The sequence below is a fragment of the Diabrotica virgifera genome, chromosome 6 (assembly GCF_917563875.1).
Source record: "Diabrotica virgifera virgifera chromosome 6, PGI_DIABVI_V3a".
Lineage (NCBI taxonomy): Eukaryota > Metazoa > Arthropoda > Insecta > Coleoptera > Chrysomelidae > Diabrotica > Diabrotica virgifera.
The window spans coordinates 242,300,531-242,318,299 of NC_065448.1; the positions used below are offsets into that span (position 1 = coordinate 242,300,531).

Genomic DNA, 17,769 nt, shown 5'->3' on the forward strand with positions numbered 1-17,769 from the left:
TAACCTGGAGCCTTTCGTGAGTTCAGTTTGGTTATTTCTTTCTTGACTTCTATAGGAGTAAAACTTTTGATTGGAAGGGACATTTGACATGCTGCGCTAATTAATTCTTCCACTTCTTCATTAGGGTCTGGTGGCTCGGTTTGAAATACACTCGTAAGATGTTCAGCAAAGACGTCCGCTTTTTCTTTGTTGGAACGAGCCCATTCACCATTTGGTTTATGGAGGGGAGGAATAGTTGTGTATGGTTTTTTGAGCTTCTTAGTCGCCTTCCATAGCGTCTGATCATTTGCTGTAAGGTTTGTAATGTAATTTTCGAAGGTTTCGTTGTTTGAAGCTTTGATGTCTACTCCAAGTTGTCTACGTAGTCTATTGTATGTATGTTGATCTATATTGTTTGAATTATATGACCATTAACATATAACCGTGAGTCTTGATGTGCCAAACGGCCAAACTGCTAAATACCATGTATATTATTTTTGAACAGTTTATGTTTAGGCTAAAATATTTTCCCACTGTGTCAGTGGCATTTAAAAGGCATTGCAATGCATTCATGTTATCACTTAAAATAACTATATTGTCTGCATATCTGATTGTATTTATCAGAATTCCATTAACTTTCATGCCCCATTTTAATTTATACAGAGATTCTTGAAGTATTCTATCTGAATATAAATTAAACAAGAATGGGGGTAATATACAACCCTGTCTGACATCTCTTTGTATTTTACATATTTCTGTTGATTTTCCATTTACGCAAGCTCTCGCTGTTTGACGCCAATATAATTTTTCAATGATCCGCACGTCCTAACTGTCAACTCCTTTATCCTTTAATATTTTAATTAATTTGTAATACTGTACTCGATCAAAGGCCTTTTCATAGTCAATAAACACAACACTACAAGCCCTCAAGCCAGCAACATCTTTATTTAGAGAAACTTGTGCAATTTTTTATATCTTATATGTATTTTTTAGGAATCTTTTGCAGTGATGGGAGATACAGCAACTGCTATGCGCGATCCTATATTTTATAGATGGCATGCATATATTGATGACATTTTCCAAAACTTTAAATCATCGTTACCTAGATACACGGTTCAACAGGTAAATCAAAATATAGTACACTCTATTTTGCCTTTACTATTATTTAAATTTTCTTTAGCTAAACTACCCAGGAGTTACAGTAGACAGTGTATCAGTACAATCAGCACAAGGGCAACCGAACATTCTAACCACTTTCTGGAAACAATCTGATGTTGATCTATCTCGTGGAATGGACTTTCAACCACGTGGTCCAGTATTTGTTCGTTTTACACATTTAGACCACTTTGAATTCCAATACCGTATTACTGTTTCAAATAACGGACCACCTAAACAAGGAACATGCAGAATATTCATGGCTCCCAAGTACGATGAAAGGGGCAATCCATGGTTATTCAGAGATCAGAAACACATGTTTATTGAACTTGATAAGTTCAAAGTTAATCGTAAGTGTTATTTTTAAGTTGTTTAAAAAGAACGTCTCAAAATTTCGTGTGAATGCATGCTTTAAAGCCCTTCATTAAAGCAGGTCTTTTTCTTAAGGTTCCATCTTCTATAGAATCAGGTTGGATATCAGTGGCAATTCTTATTTTACTTAGAGCAGCTCTAAATAGTTGTTTAGAGCTCAGACTGAACCATTTCCTTAGATTGCATAACCAAGAGGTTCATCTTCTTACTACGTCTCTTTTACCTTTTATTTTGCCCTCAATAATTAAACGCAGTAGACTATAACGAGGATCTCTTACAATATGACCGAAATGTTCAAGCTTCCGCAAGAAAGCTAGTAATTTGATTAAACCCGACCTGTGGGAGATGTCCACCCTAACGAAAAAGTACATTCGGGTGTAACAATTCATTGGGGCGAGGTGTTTTGACCCGAGTAAAAACAGGGATCACCCCACCTCACTCCAATGCCACAGGCCATCCCTTTCCCCCCATAGCACGCTGATGCGCGATGGGGGCACAAGTATCGTAGCCAAATGCTCTTTACAATGGAATCCTGGGTAATAAGAAAGCAATGTGGTGCCCTAATCGAATTCAAAACTAGGCCAGCGTGAAGCGCTATATGCCTTTATCTTCTAATTACTTATCCGCGCCATCCGCGGAACTAAAAATTGCTTGCTTGGGCCCCAAGTCATTGTACCAAGCCCCACTGAGCTCAGTCCAATGGCTTGGTGCTCAAGTATTTTTTGTTTTTATGTTTTTTTTGGGGGGGGGGGGCTTTTTCTTTTATTTTTCTATGAGCTGACTTTACCTGATCGTGATGTTGGACCTACGCTTTGGTTACGTGTTTCTTCGTCATTTGGTGTTTTCGAGCTACGAACTATCTACTATTACTTATTTTTTCTTCTTTATCACTTTACTTTCGCTTTCTCTTTATGTCTCTCTTTATTTACTTTATTTATTTCCCTTTATTTTCACTTTATTTTCTTAACTTTATTCCACTATTTGTTGTTTAGGACGTTTGTGCTTCCATCGGTGGAAAGCGTCATACCCTAACATCTCTCGCAGATGGGACTTGGGTGGTGCTCTAGTTCCGCGAATTTGACCCTCGCCTTGTCTGTCATCGTTTCGGTGACTCTCACCTGTTGTAGTTATCTAAACAGGAATCTCTCAGCGACGTATCTCGGGACTCTGGCTGCTTCTCTTAGGCTGCTGTTGTGAACCGCTTGTATCTTCTTTTTGTGAGTTTTGCATACTTGTCCCCATGCGAGAGATGCGTATGTTAATACCGGTAATATTATGCTGTTCTGGACTGTGGCTTCTACATATTTTTGGAAGGTTAATCCTTTGTTCATGATGACTCCCAGGTATTTAGCTTTATTTTTCCACTCGATGGGGTTGTTCTGCACCGACAGTTGTTCTTCTGGCTGTTGTCTTCCTTTTTTGTATAGTACCGCTTGCGTCTTTTCGGAGTTGATGGCTATCTTCCACTTTATACTCCATTCCTCGATGTCTTCTAACGCTGTTTGCAGGTTGGTCACTGCTGTATCTACGTTTCTATGCTTGGCCGCTATCGCTGTGTCGTCGGAGTAAAGGCTCATAAGGGTACCTGGTGTTCTAGGTACGTCAGAGGTGTATATTGTGTACAGCAGAGGTAACAGGACTGCTCCCTGTGGCACTCCAGCCTCCGGGTTACCGAGCTCGGACAGGACTTGTCCTATTCGAACCCTGAAACTCCGGCCGCCTAAGTACGAGGAGATCGGCCTCGTCATCGCCCCTCTGTACCCATAACCTCGCATTTTATATATGAGCCCCTCATGCCATACTCTGTCAAAAGCTTTGCTTACGTCCAGGAATGCTGCTCCAGTGTACTGCTTGTCGTTGAATCCAGCTGCTATGTACTCAGTTAACCTGAGTACTTGTAGCTCGCTGGAGTGCTCTGCTCTGAATCCGAATTAAGCTTCTGGGATTATCTCTAGTCTGTTTAGTCTAGGAAATGAAGCTGAAAAAATGGCAAAACCTCGCAATTTTTTCGTCCAGCATCGATTTGTACAAAAATTTGGGATTAGGCTCATTTCACCCTCTAGTTCATTTTCTATATTGAGGCGTTGTACGCTTTTGGTTTTTTAAGGGTGAAAACCACCCCTAATTGTAAAAAATTATAAAATAACATTTTAAACTTTAATATTGTCAACATTTGCTTCTTATTAGTTACATAATGATTGTTTTGTGCTTTAAGATATAATATCACAATATTTCAACCCTTAAAACCACCCTTGTTGGAGTTATATATGAAAAGTTTACTTATCCTAAAAGAATAATTTCGGCTTGCATCAATTTACATAAAAATTTGGGGTTAGGATCATCTTACCCTGTACTTCATATTCTATATCATGCTCAAGGACAATGATTATTTTTAGGGGTGTAAACTACCCTTATTGTCAAAAATTATATAAAAACATTGTAAACTTTAATATAGGTAAAATTTGGTTTTGACTGGTTAAATAATGATTGTTTTATGCTTTAAGATATAATATCATAATATTTCAACCCTTAAAAATCACCCTTAATAACATTTCAATTTTTATAGGTAGACAATTTAATAGATCTATACAGAAAAAAAGTAGAATAAAAGAATTACAAAAGCATTTATTTATACAAAAATACGAATTCACAAATATATAAAAATACACATACAAATAGTTTTTTAGTCATCCAGTATATGAACCGTCTCTGTGGTATTATATAGGTACATTGAAAATGCTCTATAAGGGGAGTATTCGAATTTTTCAAAAAAAATTAGTTTTATAAACATAGCTCCTTCATTTTTGACGATAAAAAGTTTTTTCAATATTATTCTTGTAGGATTTTTGAAGAGTAATAAGATTATTTAAATTAAATTCCGTAAGATCCCTTAATTTTTAATTGAGGTGGGTTTAAAGGGCTCGAATAAGGGGATGTTTGCTCGTAAATAGATGTTCTAAACAGCTATATCTCGCTAACTGTTCACTGTAATGAAAATATATGCATAAGAAAATTTTAGCTATTAAAAAAGCTACAATTTAGTAGTCTATCATTCTTTTCGTATCTCCAGTATTTTCGGAGATATTTTGAAGAAAATGATAAAAAATGCAAAATTGCAAAAAATCAATTTTTATTTAAACTCCAATTTTTCTAAAATTTGGCCTTTTAAATAGGTCAAACTTCTTGGGTGTATTGATAATATAAATATAAAAGGAATTACAGAAAGGCGAAGACAAATTTTCAGTTACAAGGTTAGTTAGGGGGTTGTGTCACTGTTTTTTTCGTAGAGAAAAATAGGTACCGAATTTTTTTGATCATAAGTTGCTCAATTTTTATGCTAGAAACCTTTTGTTATTTTTTTTTTGAAAGGTCTTATTATATGCTTGAAAAACATAATGTAAGTTTTCCTGTAAAAATGCAGATACATGCCGTATCTCGGTTTGTATTAGTCGTAAAAATATTATAGCAAAAACAGTTTTACACTAAAACTAAAAGATACAATTTTGATATCAACAGTTTTTTTTATTAAATGCATATTTTTCGAGTTATTCTCAAAAAACCCTCTAAAAAACTCGATTTTTCCGTCGAAAAACTGTTCCTTTCAACCACGAATAACTCGAAAATATTAGTTTTACGAAGAAAAAAAACATTTTTTTCTTAAAATCACTTTTTACATCGATTTACATGGTTAAAATGTAATAAAACATTCCCACTCCCGAGATGAGGTGGCAACTACCCCCAAGGTTTTAGCGTACAGCAGCATGATATAGAAAATGATCCCTGGACTATTTCCTATCTTCTTTGAAAATTTCAAGTAAATCTATGCTGGACGAAAAAATTGCGAGCCAAAATTCTTCTTTTCCTCGACTAGTTTGGTTCCGCTTGCAGTCTGCTGAGAATAATTCTTTCCACTATCTTGCTGATCGCTGGGAGTAAGCTGATTGTCCTGTAGTTTTGCGGGAATGTGTGATTCTTGCCAGGTTTTGGAATCATAATGACATGGGCCTCTTTCCATCTGTTCGGGAATATTTTATATCTTAGTATCGCGTTCACTATGTTTGTAAAATACACTATAGCTCTTATAGGCAAGTACTTTAGGGCTCTATTTGTCATTTCGTCTAGACCAGGCGCTTTTCTCGGTGAGCTGTTTTTTATATGTTCGTTTATTTCTTCCGGTGATGTTGGGGGATGATGTCTTCTGGATCCTCTGGTCTTTCTTCTTGCTCTTCGACTTCTTCCATGAAGTCTACGTCCTCGTCTGGGTGGTAGCTTAACCTGCATTCTCTTTTGAGTGTGGACTTCATCTCCTCTGCTTTTTCTTCTATGGTATATGCCATACCGTTTTCTCCATGTAATGGGGGGATGGGCTTTCTGTCGCTTCTTATCATTTTCTGTAGCTTCCAAACATTTTTCATGTTTGAGTCTAGTTCTTCCATCTCTTGTACGAAGTTGTCCCATTTTTCGCTGCGGTGTTGTCGAAGAGCCGTTTTGACCTCTCTGTTTAATGTGTTTGCCCAGATTTTGTCTACTCGGTTTCTTGCTCTTCTGGCTATTTTTTCTCTCTGTTTTTTTCCCTCATCAAGTCTTGTACTTCTTGTGGTATGTCTTTGAACCTTCCCGTGTGGATCTCGACTTCTTCCTCTGTTGTGCTGTTTCTAATTGCTTCTTGGATGATGTTTTCTAGCTCTGTGACTTTTTCTTCTATTTGTTGTGGGTTGCTTATAACTGGCACTTCAAGCTCCGCCTCTTAACTGTCTGTATCATTTCTTCCCTCTGATTAACCCCACCTTCGATAACACCAACGCTCAAAAGCTTCCAGTCTCTCAATCATCTCGCAGGTGCTTTAATATCCAGGCTGCAAATCCTTTGTGCAAAGTTGTAAAAAAGGAGCATCGCAACAATCTTATCCTTAGATCCATTCTTGGGTCTCTACTACATAACAGATGTTTCGTTTTAACAATTTTTTTCCGTTTTTGGCTGTTTCTATACGGCTTTAAATCTGTTGTATCTGTTCTGCGTTTTGATTTACCAATGTTCTTAGATGTTTGTATTTGTCTATCCTTTCTATCTGGGTATTATTAACATGCAGTGGGTCTTTGTCTTTTGGATGTTTTGTAATGACCATGAATTTTGTTTTCTTATCAGTTCATTTTAATACGTACTATATCTATATGGTACATTTTTTGTTCTCCCGTTCTAGTATGTTTTTCAGACTTTGTAGAGTTGAAGTAAATATAACAGTGTCATCGACATTTCTTATTATTATTAAGGATTTCACCATTTATGATCAAAGCAGGTATACATTCCTCAAAACTTTTTTTTGAAGAAACTCTAACTATTTCGTTGGCTAGAATAAGTTAATTTTTGAAAAGACTATGTAAACTAATCATAGATACCTTTAAAGTGGTGGACAAATTCACATACTTAGGCTCCCAGATCACCAAGTAGAACGTCATGGCGGAAGAAATCAAGCAAAGGAAAATCCTAGCAAACAAATGCTATTTTGGACTGAGTATAGACTGAGACATATGAGAAGCGGAAACTTAAGCTAAAAAACAAAAATAACCATATATACAAAAACTCTTATTTAACCAGTGCTGACATATAGATCGGAGACATGGACCATTTCCAAGGCAGATGAAAACTTTCTGCTTATATTTGAACGAAGGATCCTGAGAGGAATATTCGGTGGCATCTGTGAAAATGGTGTTTGAAAGAGAAGATAGAACTAGGAGATATACCACAGATATAAACATATATTTGGTGGTAAAGACGTAGTATCTCCTATAAAAATAGGAAGACTAAGATGGGCAGAACATCTAGCAAGATCACAACAGAACAACCCTCCCAGAAGGATCCTTATGTCAAAACCTGTGGGAAGTAGAAGGGATGGTGTAGATGAGGATGTTAGAAAAATAGGCGCAGCAAACTGGCAACAGTTGGCAATGGATAGAACTGACTGACTTAATAGACTTGGGAAGGTCGAGCCTCTTTATAGGGCTGTAGCACCATCGATGATGATGATGATGTAAACTAATCTTCTTTTGCTAGTATAATTTTAGTTACTCAACTTTGTATTTTTTTAGTGAGACAAGGCAAAAATTTGATAACCCGTAGGTCCACGGATTCCTCCGTAACCATACCCTTTGAGAGGACCTTCCGTGACTTAGATACCGCAAGACCCCCAGGAGGTGACCGTTTGGCTCAATTTAATTTCTGCGGATGTGGTTGGCCCCAAAATATGTTGATTCCTATGGGTAACACTGACAGTCCTGGATTTAAAGCCGAACTGTTCGTTATGATTTCCAACTGGAGAGATGATGCTGTAAGTACGAAATTTGTTCTAAATATATCTTTTAAAGCCCGACCAGAAAATGTATACTTTCTGGATAACTTTTTTCCAGAAAATACCGTTTTGCCGCTCAAGAACGGAAAGTGAACATTAGGGACTGGCAAAATTTTTTTCCGGTTCCTATATTTTATTTTATCAACTTCTTCTTCAAGTGCTATCTCCGCGACGGAGGTCGGCAATCATCATAGCTATTCGGACTTTGAAGACGGCTGCTCTGAAAAGTTCGTTTGATGTACATCCGTACCATTCTCTCAGGTTGCGCAGCCACGATATTTTGCGTCTCCCTATGCTTTTTTTTTCTTGAATCTTTCCCTGCATAATCAATTGGAGCAGGTTGTATCTCTCTACAAGTGTAATATGTCCGAAATATTCCAATTTTATTGTTTTGATGGTATTTGAGGTTTCCATTTCTTTATTCATCTTTCTCAGAACCTCTTTGTTTGTGACGTGTTCTGTCCATGATATTTTTAGAATTCTTCTATATACCCACACCTCGAATGATTCCAGTTTTTCATTGATGCCGCATTCAAGGTCCAAGCTTCCATTCCGTAAAACAGAGTCGAGAAAACGTAGCACCTAGCCAACCTTACTCATAGCTCTAACCTTAGATCTATTGTGCAGAGCACTTTTCTCAGTTTGTTAAAATTTTATCAACATAAACGGCTAAGGTATGTGCAGGTATTATGGCCACCTTATGAACTTTTGTCTGCATTTATGGCCAAATTTAAGTTTTTTAAAAAGTAACTGTAAATAGTAGTAATATCTTTTTACTGCCACTGTTTTCTGTTTTCTATGCCAAAGCTTTTGATTGTGTAAATCACGACATTTTAATTAAAAAACTAAATTTCTATGGAATTCGAGGTATTTCTTCGAATTGGTTCCAATCTTACTTGAATAATAGGAAACAACTAGTTAGAGCAAATGATACTGACTCTAGTCTCAAAAACATTGTATGTGGAGTATCACAAGGTTCAGTATTGGGTCCTCTATTGTTCCTTATCTTTATAAATGACATCACTAATTTAAAAATTGATGGAAAATTTTTTCTTTTTGCTGATAATACCAGTATCACTTGGAGCAACTCAACTATTGCATCTCTTCATGCAACTATAACTTCTGATTTGCTTACGATAAAAACCTGGTCTGACTCTAACTTATTCTCTTTTAACGTGGATAAGACAGTAACATTATCCTATAAAAGTGCTCTTCAACCCCTTCTTGTTAATAACAGCCAGATTTGGTATTTTTTTTGACATCAACCTCAAATGTTCCCTTCATATCGATTTGTTAAGTAAGAAACTCGCCTCAGCCTGTTACGCTACAAGATCTGTTTCGAAATAACTCAATTTAGCATCTTCTAAACTAACATATTTTTCCTTGTTCGAGTCTCATCTTCGATATGGTCTCCCTTTTTGGGGTTTTAGTACAGCTGCCCAAGTAGATGTTATTTTTAAATTAGAAAAAAGAAGGTATCTGTTTCGTCTCAGAAGAACAACACATTGCAGAAGTTACTTCAAAGATCACGGAATTTTAACCCTTCCATCTTTATATATTTTAGAAACTGTTTACTTAATTCGTAAACACATGCATATCTTTCCAGCAAGGCCTCATCATGACTACTTCACCAGAAATTCAACTTTTGATGTCTATTTACCGATTCCGTCCTCTGAGTTAGTAAAGAAATCTACATTATATTCCGCAAAAAAAACTATACAACTATCTTCCTTTACAACTCAAATCTGCAACATCTTTCCCCAAGTTCCGTAAAATGACAAAAGCTCATCTATCTAAAAGACCATATATTATTCAATAGAAGAGTTTCTTAATGACTAACTAAGAAATTACAGTAATGTATAAGTAACCAAACTTATCTATATTTGGGTGTCACATGCAGCAGCTTAAACTTATTAGTTCCTATGTCTCTAGTTTACTTTGTTGTATGTTCACTTTGCAATTTCTATTAATTGTTGCAATATATCGATTTTGTTTTTTTCTTTACTTTATTAACTTATATTTTGTATTTTTTTTTATATTGACGATTTATCAAATTTCAGAAAATTGTATTTGTTATTGTTATTGTTATTATTTATTTATTTTTTCTGACTTTATATTAAGCTTTGTCCATAAAATTTGTATAATTTTCAGTGACAATAAAGCATATTTCTATTCTATTCTATTCTCAACATTTATAGAAATTCATCTTCTTCTTTTTCTTACTGTGCCGCATTCTAACGAATGTTGGCGATCACTTCTTTAAACGCTTCTCTATCTTTTGCACCATGAAATATCTGGTTCAACACTGAGGTTAGTCCAATCTCGGATATCTCTCAGCCAAGACTTCTTCTTTCTTCCCAAGCATTTTCTTCCCTCTCCTCTTCCTTGCATGATGACGTGTAACAGAGAGTATTTATCGTTTGGAAGTTTATTGTCCAGATACGACGTTTTTCCTATTTCAATTGTGTTCATACTACTAATCATATTAATTTTAATATTTACAGATAAATCAAGTTATCCAAGGTGTTTGCAATGACGCTGACAGCTATTGTGGTTTGAAAGATAAGCTATACCCTGATAAACGTTCCATGGGTTATCCCTTTGACAGACAGCCAAGGGATAATGTTGATACTTTGGCAGACTTTCTGACACCTAATATGAGAGTTCAACAAGTTAATATTATGTTCTCTAATAAAACCTACAGGCCAAGACAAACATAATTTGCATAAAAAATGATGGACTGATTGTAACGTGTATGGACAACTGATTGTAATGTGTAATGAGCTTAAATAAATAAACGCATTTTGAAATTTTATGTTATATTTCTTCAATTAATTTCCTCTATAGACTGAATGAATTAGGCCTGGATCCCGCGTACCAAAAAAAGTTGATTAATAGCAAGCTGAAAATTTGTTAATAGCTTAACGGTGTCTAGTCGGACAAACTTTGATGTACGGGAACACTGGAGCAGGGGAAGTTTTAATCGTGGAGCAGTTTAAAAATTTGGAACGTCAGATTACGAAAACGTCCCGTGTATTTTGTCGGACAGAACATCCAATTGGTTTGTTACCATTTCATTAAACTCTCGTGCAAAAATCAGGCTGTTATTACTAACCAACATGATTCCTGTGATTTGACATGTTCTTCGTGTTCTACTCATTAAAATGCCCAGTTCTCCCAATTCAATTGGAAGTTCTGTCCGACAAAATACATGGAACGTTTTCGTAGTCTGACGTTCCAAATTTTTAACCTGTTCCACAGTTAAAGCATCCCTTGTTCCAGTGTTCCCATACATCAAAGTTTGTCCGACTAGACACCGTTAAGCTATTAACAAATTTTTCAGCTGGCTATTAATCAACTTTTTGTGGTACGCGGGATCTAGGTCTAAATATAATACCGGGTGTCCACTTATATTTTCCCCCATTTTAACTGCCTATAACTTCTAAACAGTTCAAGATAGAAATATGCGGTTTTCGCTGAAATGTTTTATTTTAGTAAAAGTTTTGTCTGAATTGATTGAATTTTTTATATCGCTTTCAAATACGAAATAAAAATGGCGGATTTTTGAAAAAAGCTTTGTTGACTTTTTTTAATGGAACACCCAGTATATTTTTTTGTAAATTGAAAGAAAGGTCATTCACCTATCCAGCGATATAAAGTTTTTTAAAATTGGTTGTCAAATCACTGAGTAATTAATTTTTAAAATGAGCGATGCAACGTGGATTTCACATACCTAAATAACATAACTGAGCAAAATGATATTATGTTATGTGATTTCCACATTGCATCTCTCATTTTAAAAATTAATTGCTCAGTCATTTGGCAACCGATTCCAAAATTTTTTATATCGCTGGATAGGTAAATGACCGTTTTTTCAAGACACAAAAAATATACAGGGTGTTTTGATAAAAAAGTCAACAACGTTTTTTTTTCAAAAATCCGCCATTTTTTATTTAAAAGCGATATAAAAATGGTCATTTACCTAAAAACTTGAAAAAAACGGTCATTTATCTATCCAGCGATATAAAAAATTTAAAATCGGTTGTCAAATGACTGAGAAATTAATTTTTAAAATGAGAGATGCAATGTGGAAATCACATAACTTGCTTAGTTATGTTATTTAGGTATGTGATATCCACGTTGCACCTCTCATTTTAAAAATTAATTGCTCAGTGATTTGACAACCGATTTTGAAAAACTTTATATCGCTAGATAGGTGAATGACCTTTCTTTCAATTTACAAAAGACTATACTGGGTGTTCTATTAAAAAAAATTCAACAAAGTTTTTTTCAAAAATCCGCCATTTTTTATTTCGTATTTGAAAGCGATATAAAAAATTCCATCCATTCAGACAAAACTTTTACTAAAATAAAACATTTCAGTGAAAACCGCATATTTCTATCTTGAGCCGTTTTGGACACCCGGTACCTATAATAAATATAACCCGGTAGGGGAGCAAAGTATGCTAAATGTGCAGTCACTCGAGGGTTATGGGGACCTATTGGGTTGTGAAGCGTAGGTCCTAAAACCAAAAAAAGTTAAGTAAAGTTTTCCATTTTAGTGGGGACTTTCCATTTTTAATTTAATTTTCCATTTCCACCAATCGTTTTTTAGATTTAGCGCAATCTATCTAGTACATTCTTTGACGGTTTTTGCGGTAAATTTTAAAGAACCGCTTGGATTGACTTGAAATTTGGCATACATATACATAATATGTCAAAGAAAAAAAGTGATATTGTGCCAATGTGTGCTTTTGCTCTGGGGGTGAGTACCACCCCTTCTCGAGGGTGGAAATATTTAACCTCAAAATAACCTCGAAAATTGTTAGATATTTCAATTCTGAGTAAAAATCTGATAAACGACTTTTTCGATAAATTAATATTTTTAGCAAGTTATTCACGATCGAAATTGATGATTTCCTACATGAAAAGTGCATATTTTTGAGTAGATTTTCAAAAATATCTCTAAAACTATGGATTTTTAAGAAAAAGTCATTATAATCACAAAGAAACCTTTTAAATTAGTGAATGGAGTGGTGTTCTTTAAATTATTATAGCAATAACACAACCTAAGTTACAGCCTACTTAAAATCGGGTTTTTTTCGAATTAACCTTGAATCAAACATTTTATCATTAAATAACGCAAGAAATAGAGATTTTTAGAAAAAAATTATGGAGACATCTTTTAAATATTTTACTGATACCTTTAAAAGGTGCTACGATAAAAGTGATTTGGATAAAAAATAGCCGAGTTATTACAACAACAAAACGATTATGTCGTTGAAAAATCAAAAGAATAATTACTTAAATTGGTGAATTTTCCACAAAAATAAAAATTAACATTATTCCATACACAATTAGTTTTATTTATGGCCTGACTACGAGTTCTGAGGTTTTAACCAGTTTTATTAGGTTTGAAGAAAATTTCAATTTAGTATTCAATTATTTTTTGATATTTTATAAATGTTCCCCATTTTTCCAAAATTACTTGAAAACTAAAAGAAATCTGAAAAATATATGTAAATACTAAAATGTAGCATTTCTCCTACTAAAACTTATTCAGTTTTTTCAATGTCTCTATGGTAAAAACTGAGTGAGATATTTATATTTTAAGTTTGCACGTAAGTGTGAGAAGCAGTTTTCTAAGCTTTTTGAATCGCATGCTTTAAAAATCAAAGACCTCCAGAAAGTCCAACTTTTGAAAACCTTTAGCACTTACAATTCCCCACAAAATAAGCTTTGAAACAATGAAATATTTTGAAAATTACAGAAGTTATCGTCAAAAAACCATATTGAAACTTATGTCGAATACTTTTTAAGCGTTGATATAAGTATTTTATTTTTTTTTTCATGAAAAAGGCGCATCGTATGATTAAAAGGGAAGGTATATTTTCTGTCATAAATTAAATAAGTAACTCAAAATTTTTTTTTAATCAAGTAACTTTTTTTTTTAATATAGACTAGTACCCGTATGCGCGCCAATGGTGAATATAAAATTCTTAATAGTAAGTCTGTCAACAAATGCATAATAACTACCTCCTAAACCCACAAAATTTCATTTCCATACCTCAACCGGTTTTAGAGCAATCAATAAATCTTCACTTTGTAAGAGAAATATCAACACCCCGTATCTTGGAACTTCATTAGCTACGACTCTGGTTCTACTAGGTCTCCAAACTTCATACATACACAGATTTTTTCAGTTTTTCATAATCTATATTTCTGCACGAATATGTTTTCGATAAAATAGTTACTTTTTGAGTTATTTGCGAAAATCCGTCTAACAACGTGGTTCTTTTGAAAATGAACATATTCACTCGTAAATAACTCGAAAAGTATTGACTTAGTGAAAAAACTTTATAGAACAAAAGTGGCTTAGAATTAGTCAGTTTATCCATTTCCGGACTTATTTTGGACCTATATTTTTTCACCCCCGAGAAGGGGTGAAACTCACCCCCAGGGCAAAAGTACACATCGGTACTATATCACTTTTTTTCCTTGACTTATTAGCTATATGAATACCAAATTTCATGTCAACCCAAGCGGTTGTTTAAAATTCACAGGTTTTGCAATATTTTACAGTGAGTGAATAATCTAATAAATGTATATGTAGGGGTAATTGCGTACCTATACTTTTTTTTACCAAATGCATAGTTTACGATTCTATAAGGGACATAGGTACAGACAAACATTCATTTTTATGTATTATAGAGAATAGGGATATATTTAGATTGCTATTAAAAAATGGGGGTTGGTGAGAGAAAAGTGAAAATTTATGGTTGTATCTTTCGGTTCTACAACATATTTATAAAATTAAGAAAAAACAGTTTGTCCAAAAAAAATAACAAATAATGTCTCCCTTTCCACTTAGATTGTTGGTCTTACCAACTCGGGAACCTTCAGAGGTTAATGTACAACAAATTTGCTTATTAAGACCAATCATAATATTATGACCAAGAATGCATAGTTTGCGATTCAAACAGATTTTTTTATATTGTCTCGTATAAATAATAAAAACGTGGTATTATAAAAATAATTAGTTTTCAAAATAAAATGTCAATTTAAAAAACAAAAAGAATTTTCCGCGCCGGGATTTGAACCTGGATCTCCTGAGTGAAAGGCAGGAGCCAAGTAAGCATGGCTATCAAATGTTCTGAGTAAAGTATATAAATATTTGACATTTAAGTTGTGGCGTTTGTCCATCAACTTTCATATTTTACCTTTTCTTGTCTAAAATCCCCGGTTTTGGGCCAGCTGACACATCATTTGTTAATAAGTTTTGGAACACCTACCTAAATAGAAAGAAACCAGCCATGCTAAAATGCTCCGGTCAAATTTGACACTACCTCCCGGGCTATATTGCCGCCTTACACCACTATGTGGTAAAAAGGCTTTTTGAAAATGTATATATTTTTTAGTTTTTCGATCTGTCATTCATTTCGCGAAATATTCGCTTTTTTATTCGCTTTTTGTTCACTTTTTTAATATTTTTTAAATATACACTGTTTTGCATGTACTTAACTTACCTTATCTTAATCTGACGATTTCGAGTTTTTCTAAGGATAGATTTTTTTTTCGGCCCCCCTTAACGAACTCCCCTGCATTAAGAGCCAATATATGGTAGAGATACATTTTCAGGGTACAAAGTTTCTCTCCATGTAATAATCTGACGCGCTCGAGTAACTGCAAAAATCCCCGCTTGGGCTCCCGTACCATAAAAAGGAGATACGTCACATCTTGAAAACTATAGGCCTACTAGCTTAATAATCCAACTAAAATAAGCTTTTTACTCGAATACTGGCAAACATATTGGAAATAAAATTCGATTCTACCAGTCAGAAGAACAAACAGGTGTTTCAATAAGACCACGAAACAAAAATAATAATCTGCACTGCCTTAAAACTCTAGTCACTTAAAAGTCTATTGAATGTAATAGACCACTGGTTCTTATTTTTGTTTACTTCCACAAAAGAGTAGAAACAGTCGTTATATTAAAAGGACTATCAGAATGTAGAATAAACCACAAATATGAGAATATTATTCGAAATGTATATGAAAATGTAACAATCACTGTAAACCTTAATTGGATGACTAAAAAGATAAAAATTGGCAGAGGAGTGCGACAAGGAGGTACTTTGTCGCCGAAACTATTCTTAACAGTCATGGAGTGCACATTTAAACGATTAGAGTAGACTCTAGAGTAGAGTAGATTAGAGTGGGACTCAAAGAATATCAACATCGATGGACAGAAACTAAATCATTTTCGATGTGTCGATGATATTGTAAACGATTCAGAGGAAGACCACAAATGAGATGGGTAGATGATATAAAGAGAATAGCCGGAACAAATTGAAAGTAGGTTGTTCTAGATATAGATATAGATAGATCGATGGAAGGAGTTCGAAGAGGTCTATATCCAAAAATGGACGATAGAAGGCTAATAATAATAAGAGGAATAACTTACTTTTTCTTCTTGTAAACACACATAACACATTGAGTAGTTGACCAGGTGCTTTTCTATTTTTTAATTTTTTTATTCGTTCTTGTAGCTCTTCTTCTGCGTATTTTCCTTTAGTCTTAATATTAGTTGATTGTTGTCTAGATGAAATATCAAATAAAAATAATAATATGCCAATATTTTTCTAATATTTGAGTTAATATAACTAGATTGTTTTTTGTTGGTCTTCATCTTCTAAAATCCTATTGTTCTTCCACTTTCTACTCGTTTTGTTCTTAGGTGTAATATTCGTTTTTTTTTTAATTTTTAGGATATTTTCATATACGTTCCAAGTGTGCAAAAAAGCTGTCCAAATCTTATTTAAATCTCCATCTATGGCTCAAAGCTCCTATTCTCTATTGATTGCTAAGTAATCCTTTTTCACTTTATCTTTTATGTTTTTTAAGGCATGACTTTTTTTTTCAAATTAAAGGGAAAATTCCCGTAGCTGGCTGCATACCATAGTTATAAAAACTTACATAGAAGTAAATCTTCAGTTTGCATGATGGTATAAAATTTTATGATTCAAACTTTCTTAAAAAGTGTCGTGCAAATGGAGTAAAAAGTAGAACGTTTTCGATCTGATTCAGATCATCCTCAGTGCATTCCGTAAAGTAAATGAAACTAGCACACTAGTTGTTATGGCGACATCAAAATATATGGTTTAGTTTAAACATTTGGGGTACTTAAATTACCCATAGGTCGATGAAGCTAGCGTTTAATTCGAGCAAGGAAGCCATGTTGTTATTTACGTAGTTTTATACGTTTTACGTTTAAACTAAACCCTATATTTTGATGTCACCATTACAACTAGTGTGCTAGTTTCATTTACTTTACGGAATGCACTGAGGATGATCTGAATCAGATCGAAAACGTTCTGATTTTTACTCCATTTGGACGACACTTTTTAAGAAAGTTTTAATAATAAAGAGAGAAAGAGAACTTGAATCGAGTCGACATTCATTTCACGTATTCCCCGTTAGAGGGCGTTCTAACCATACTACGGTATAAATAGTTTTATTTTTGGACCGAGAACTACGGACGTTTTGGTGTAAATTTGTCCTCTGCAGAGCCTCCTTGACAACAGGTAGACCTAGAAATAGTACTATCGGGGGATAGCAGGAGACAGATTTAAATCAAAACGAAACCGTATATTTTCTATCTTTTTAATAATAAAATTTAAGCTATCATACAAACTGAAGTTTTTACTTCTAAGTAAACTTTTTTTTGTTTCATGTTGTATATTATGATATTATTTTTTATTTTTAAAGTTTATTTCCAATTTTCATAATTTTTAAAACTGGAAAAAGTTCTTTGTGCCAACCTGTAAGAATTTACTAGGTTATGTATTTCTCATAGCTTCAGAACAATATATTTCTCATATTTTTCAAATATGAACCAAGTTTTAATAAAGAAAATA

General features: G+C 34.1%; 1 protein-coding gene across 1 annotated transcript in view; it reads left to right on the plus strand.

The window, feature by feature from the left end:
* Positions 1-10,665, plus strand: part of LOC126887455 (phenoloxidase 1-like) — a 40,594-nt gene extending 29,929 nt beyond the window's left edge. The window contains exons 8-11 of the mRNA XM_050654996.1: positions 973-1,101; positions 1,160-1,484; positions 7,593-7,831; positions 10,357-10,665. Of these exons, the coding sequence (XP_050510953.1) occupies positions 973-1,101; positions 1,160-1,484; positions 7,593-7,831; positions 10,357-10,572 (909 nt within the window). The 3' untranslated portion in view covers positions 10,573-10,665. The remainder of the gene's footprint in view (positions 1-972; positions 1,102-1,159; positions 1,485-7,592; positions 7,832-10,356) is intronic.
* Positions 10,666-17,769: the final 7,104 nt, after the last annotated feature.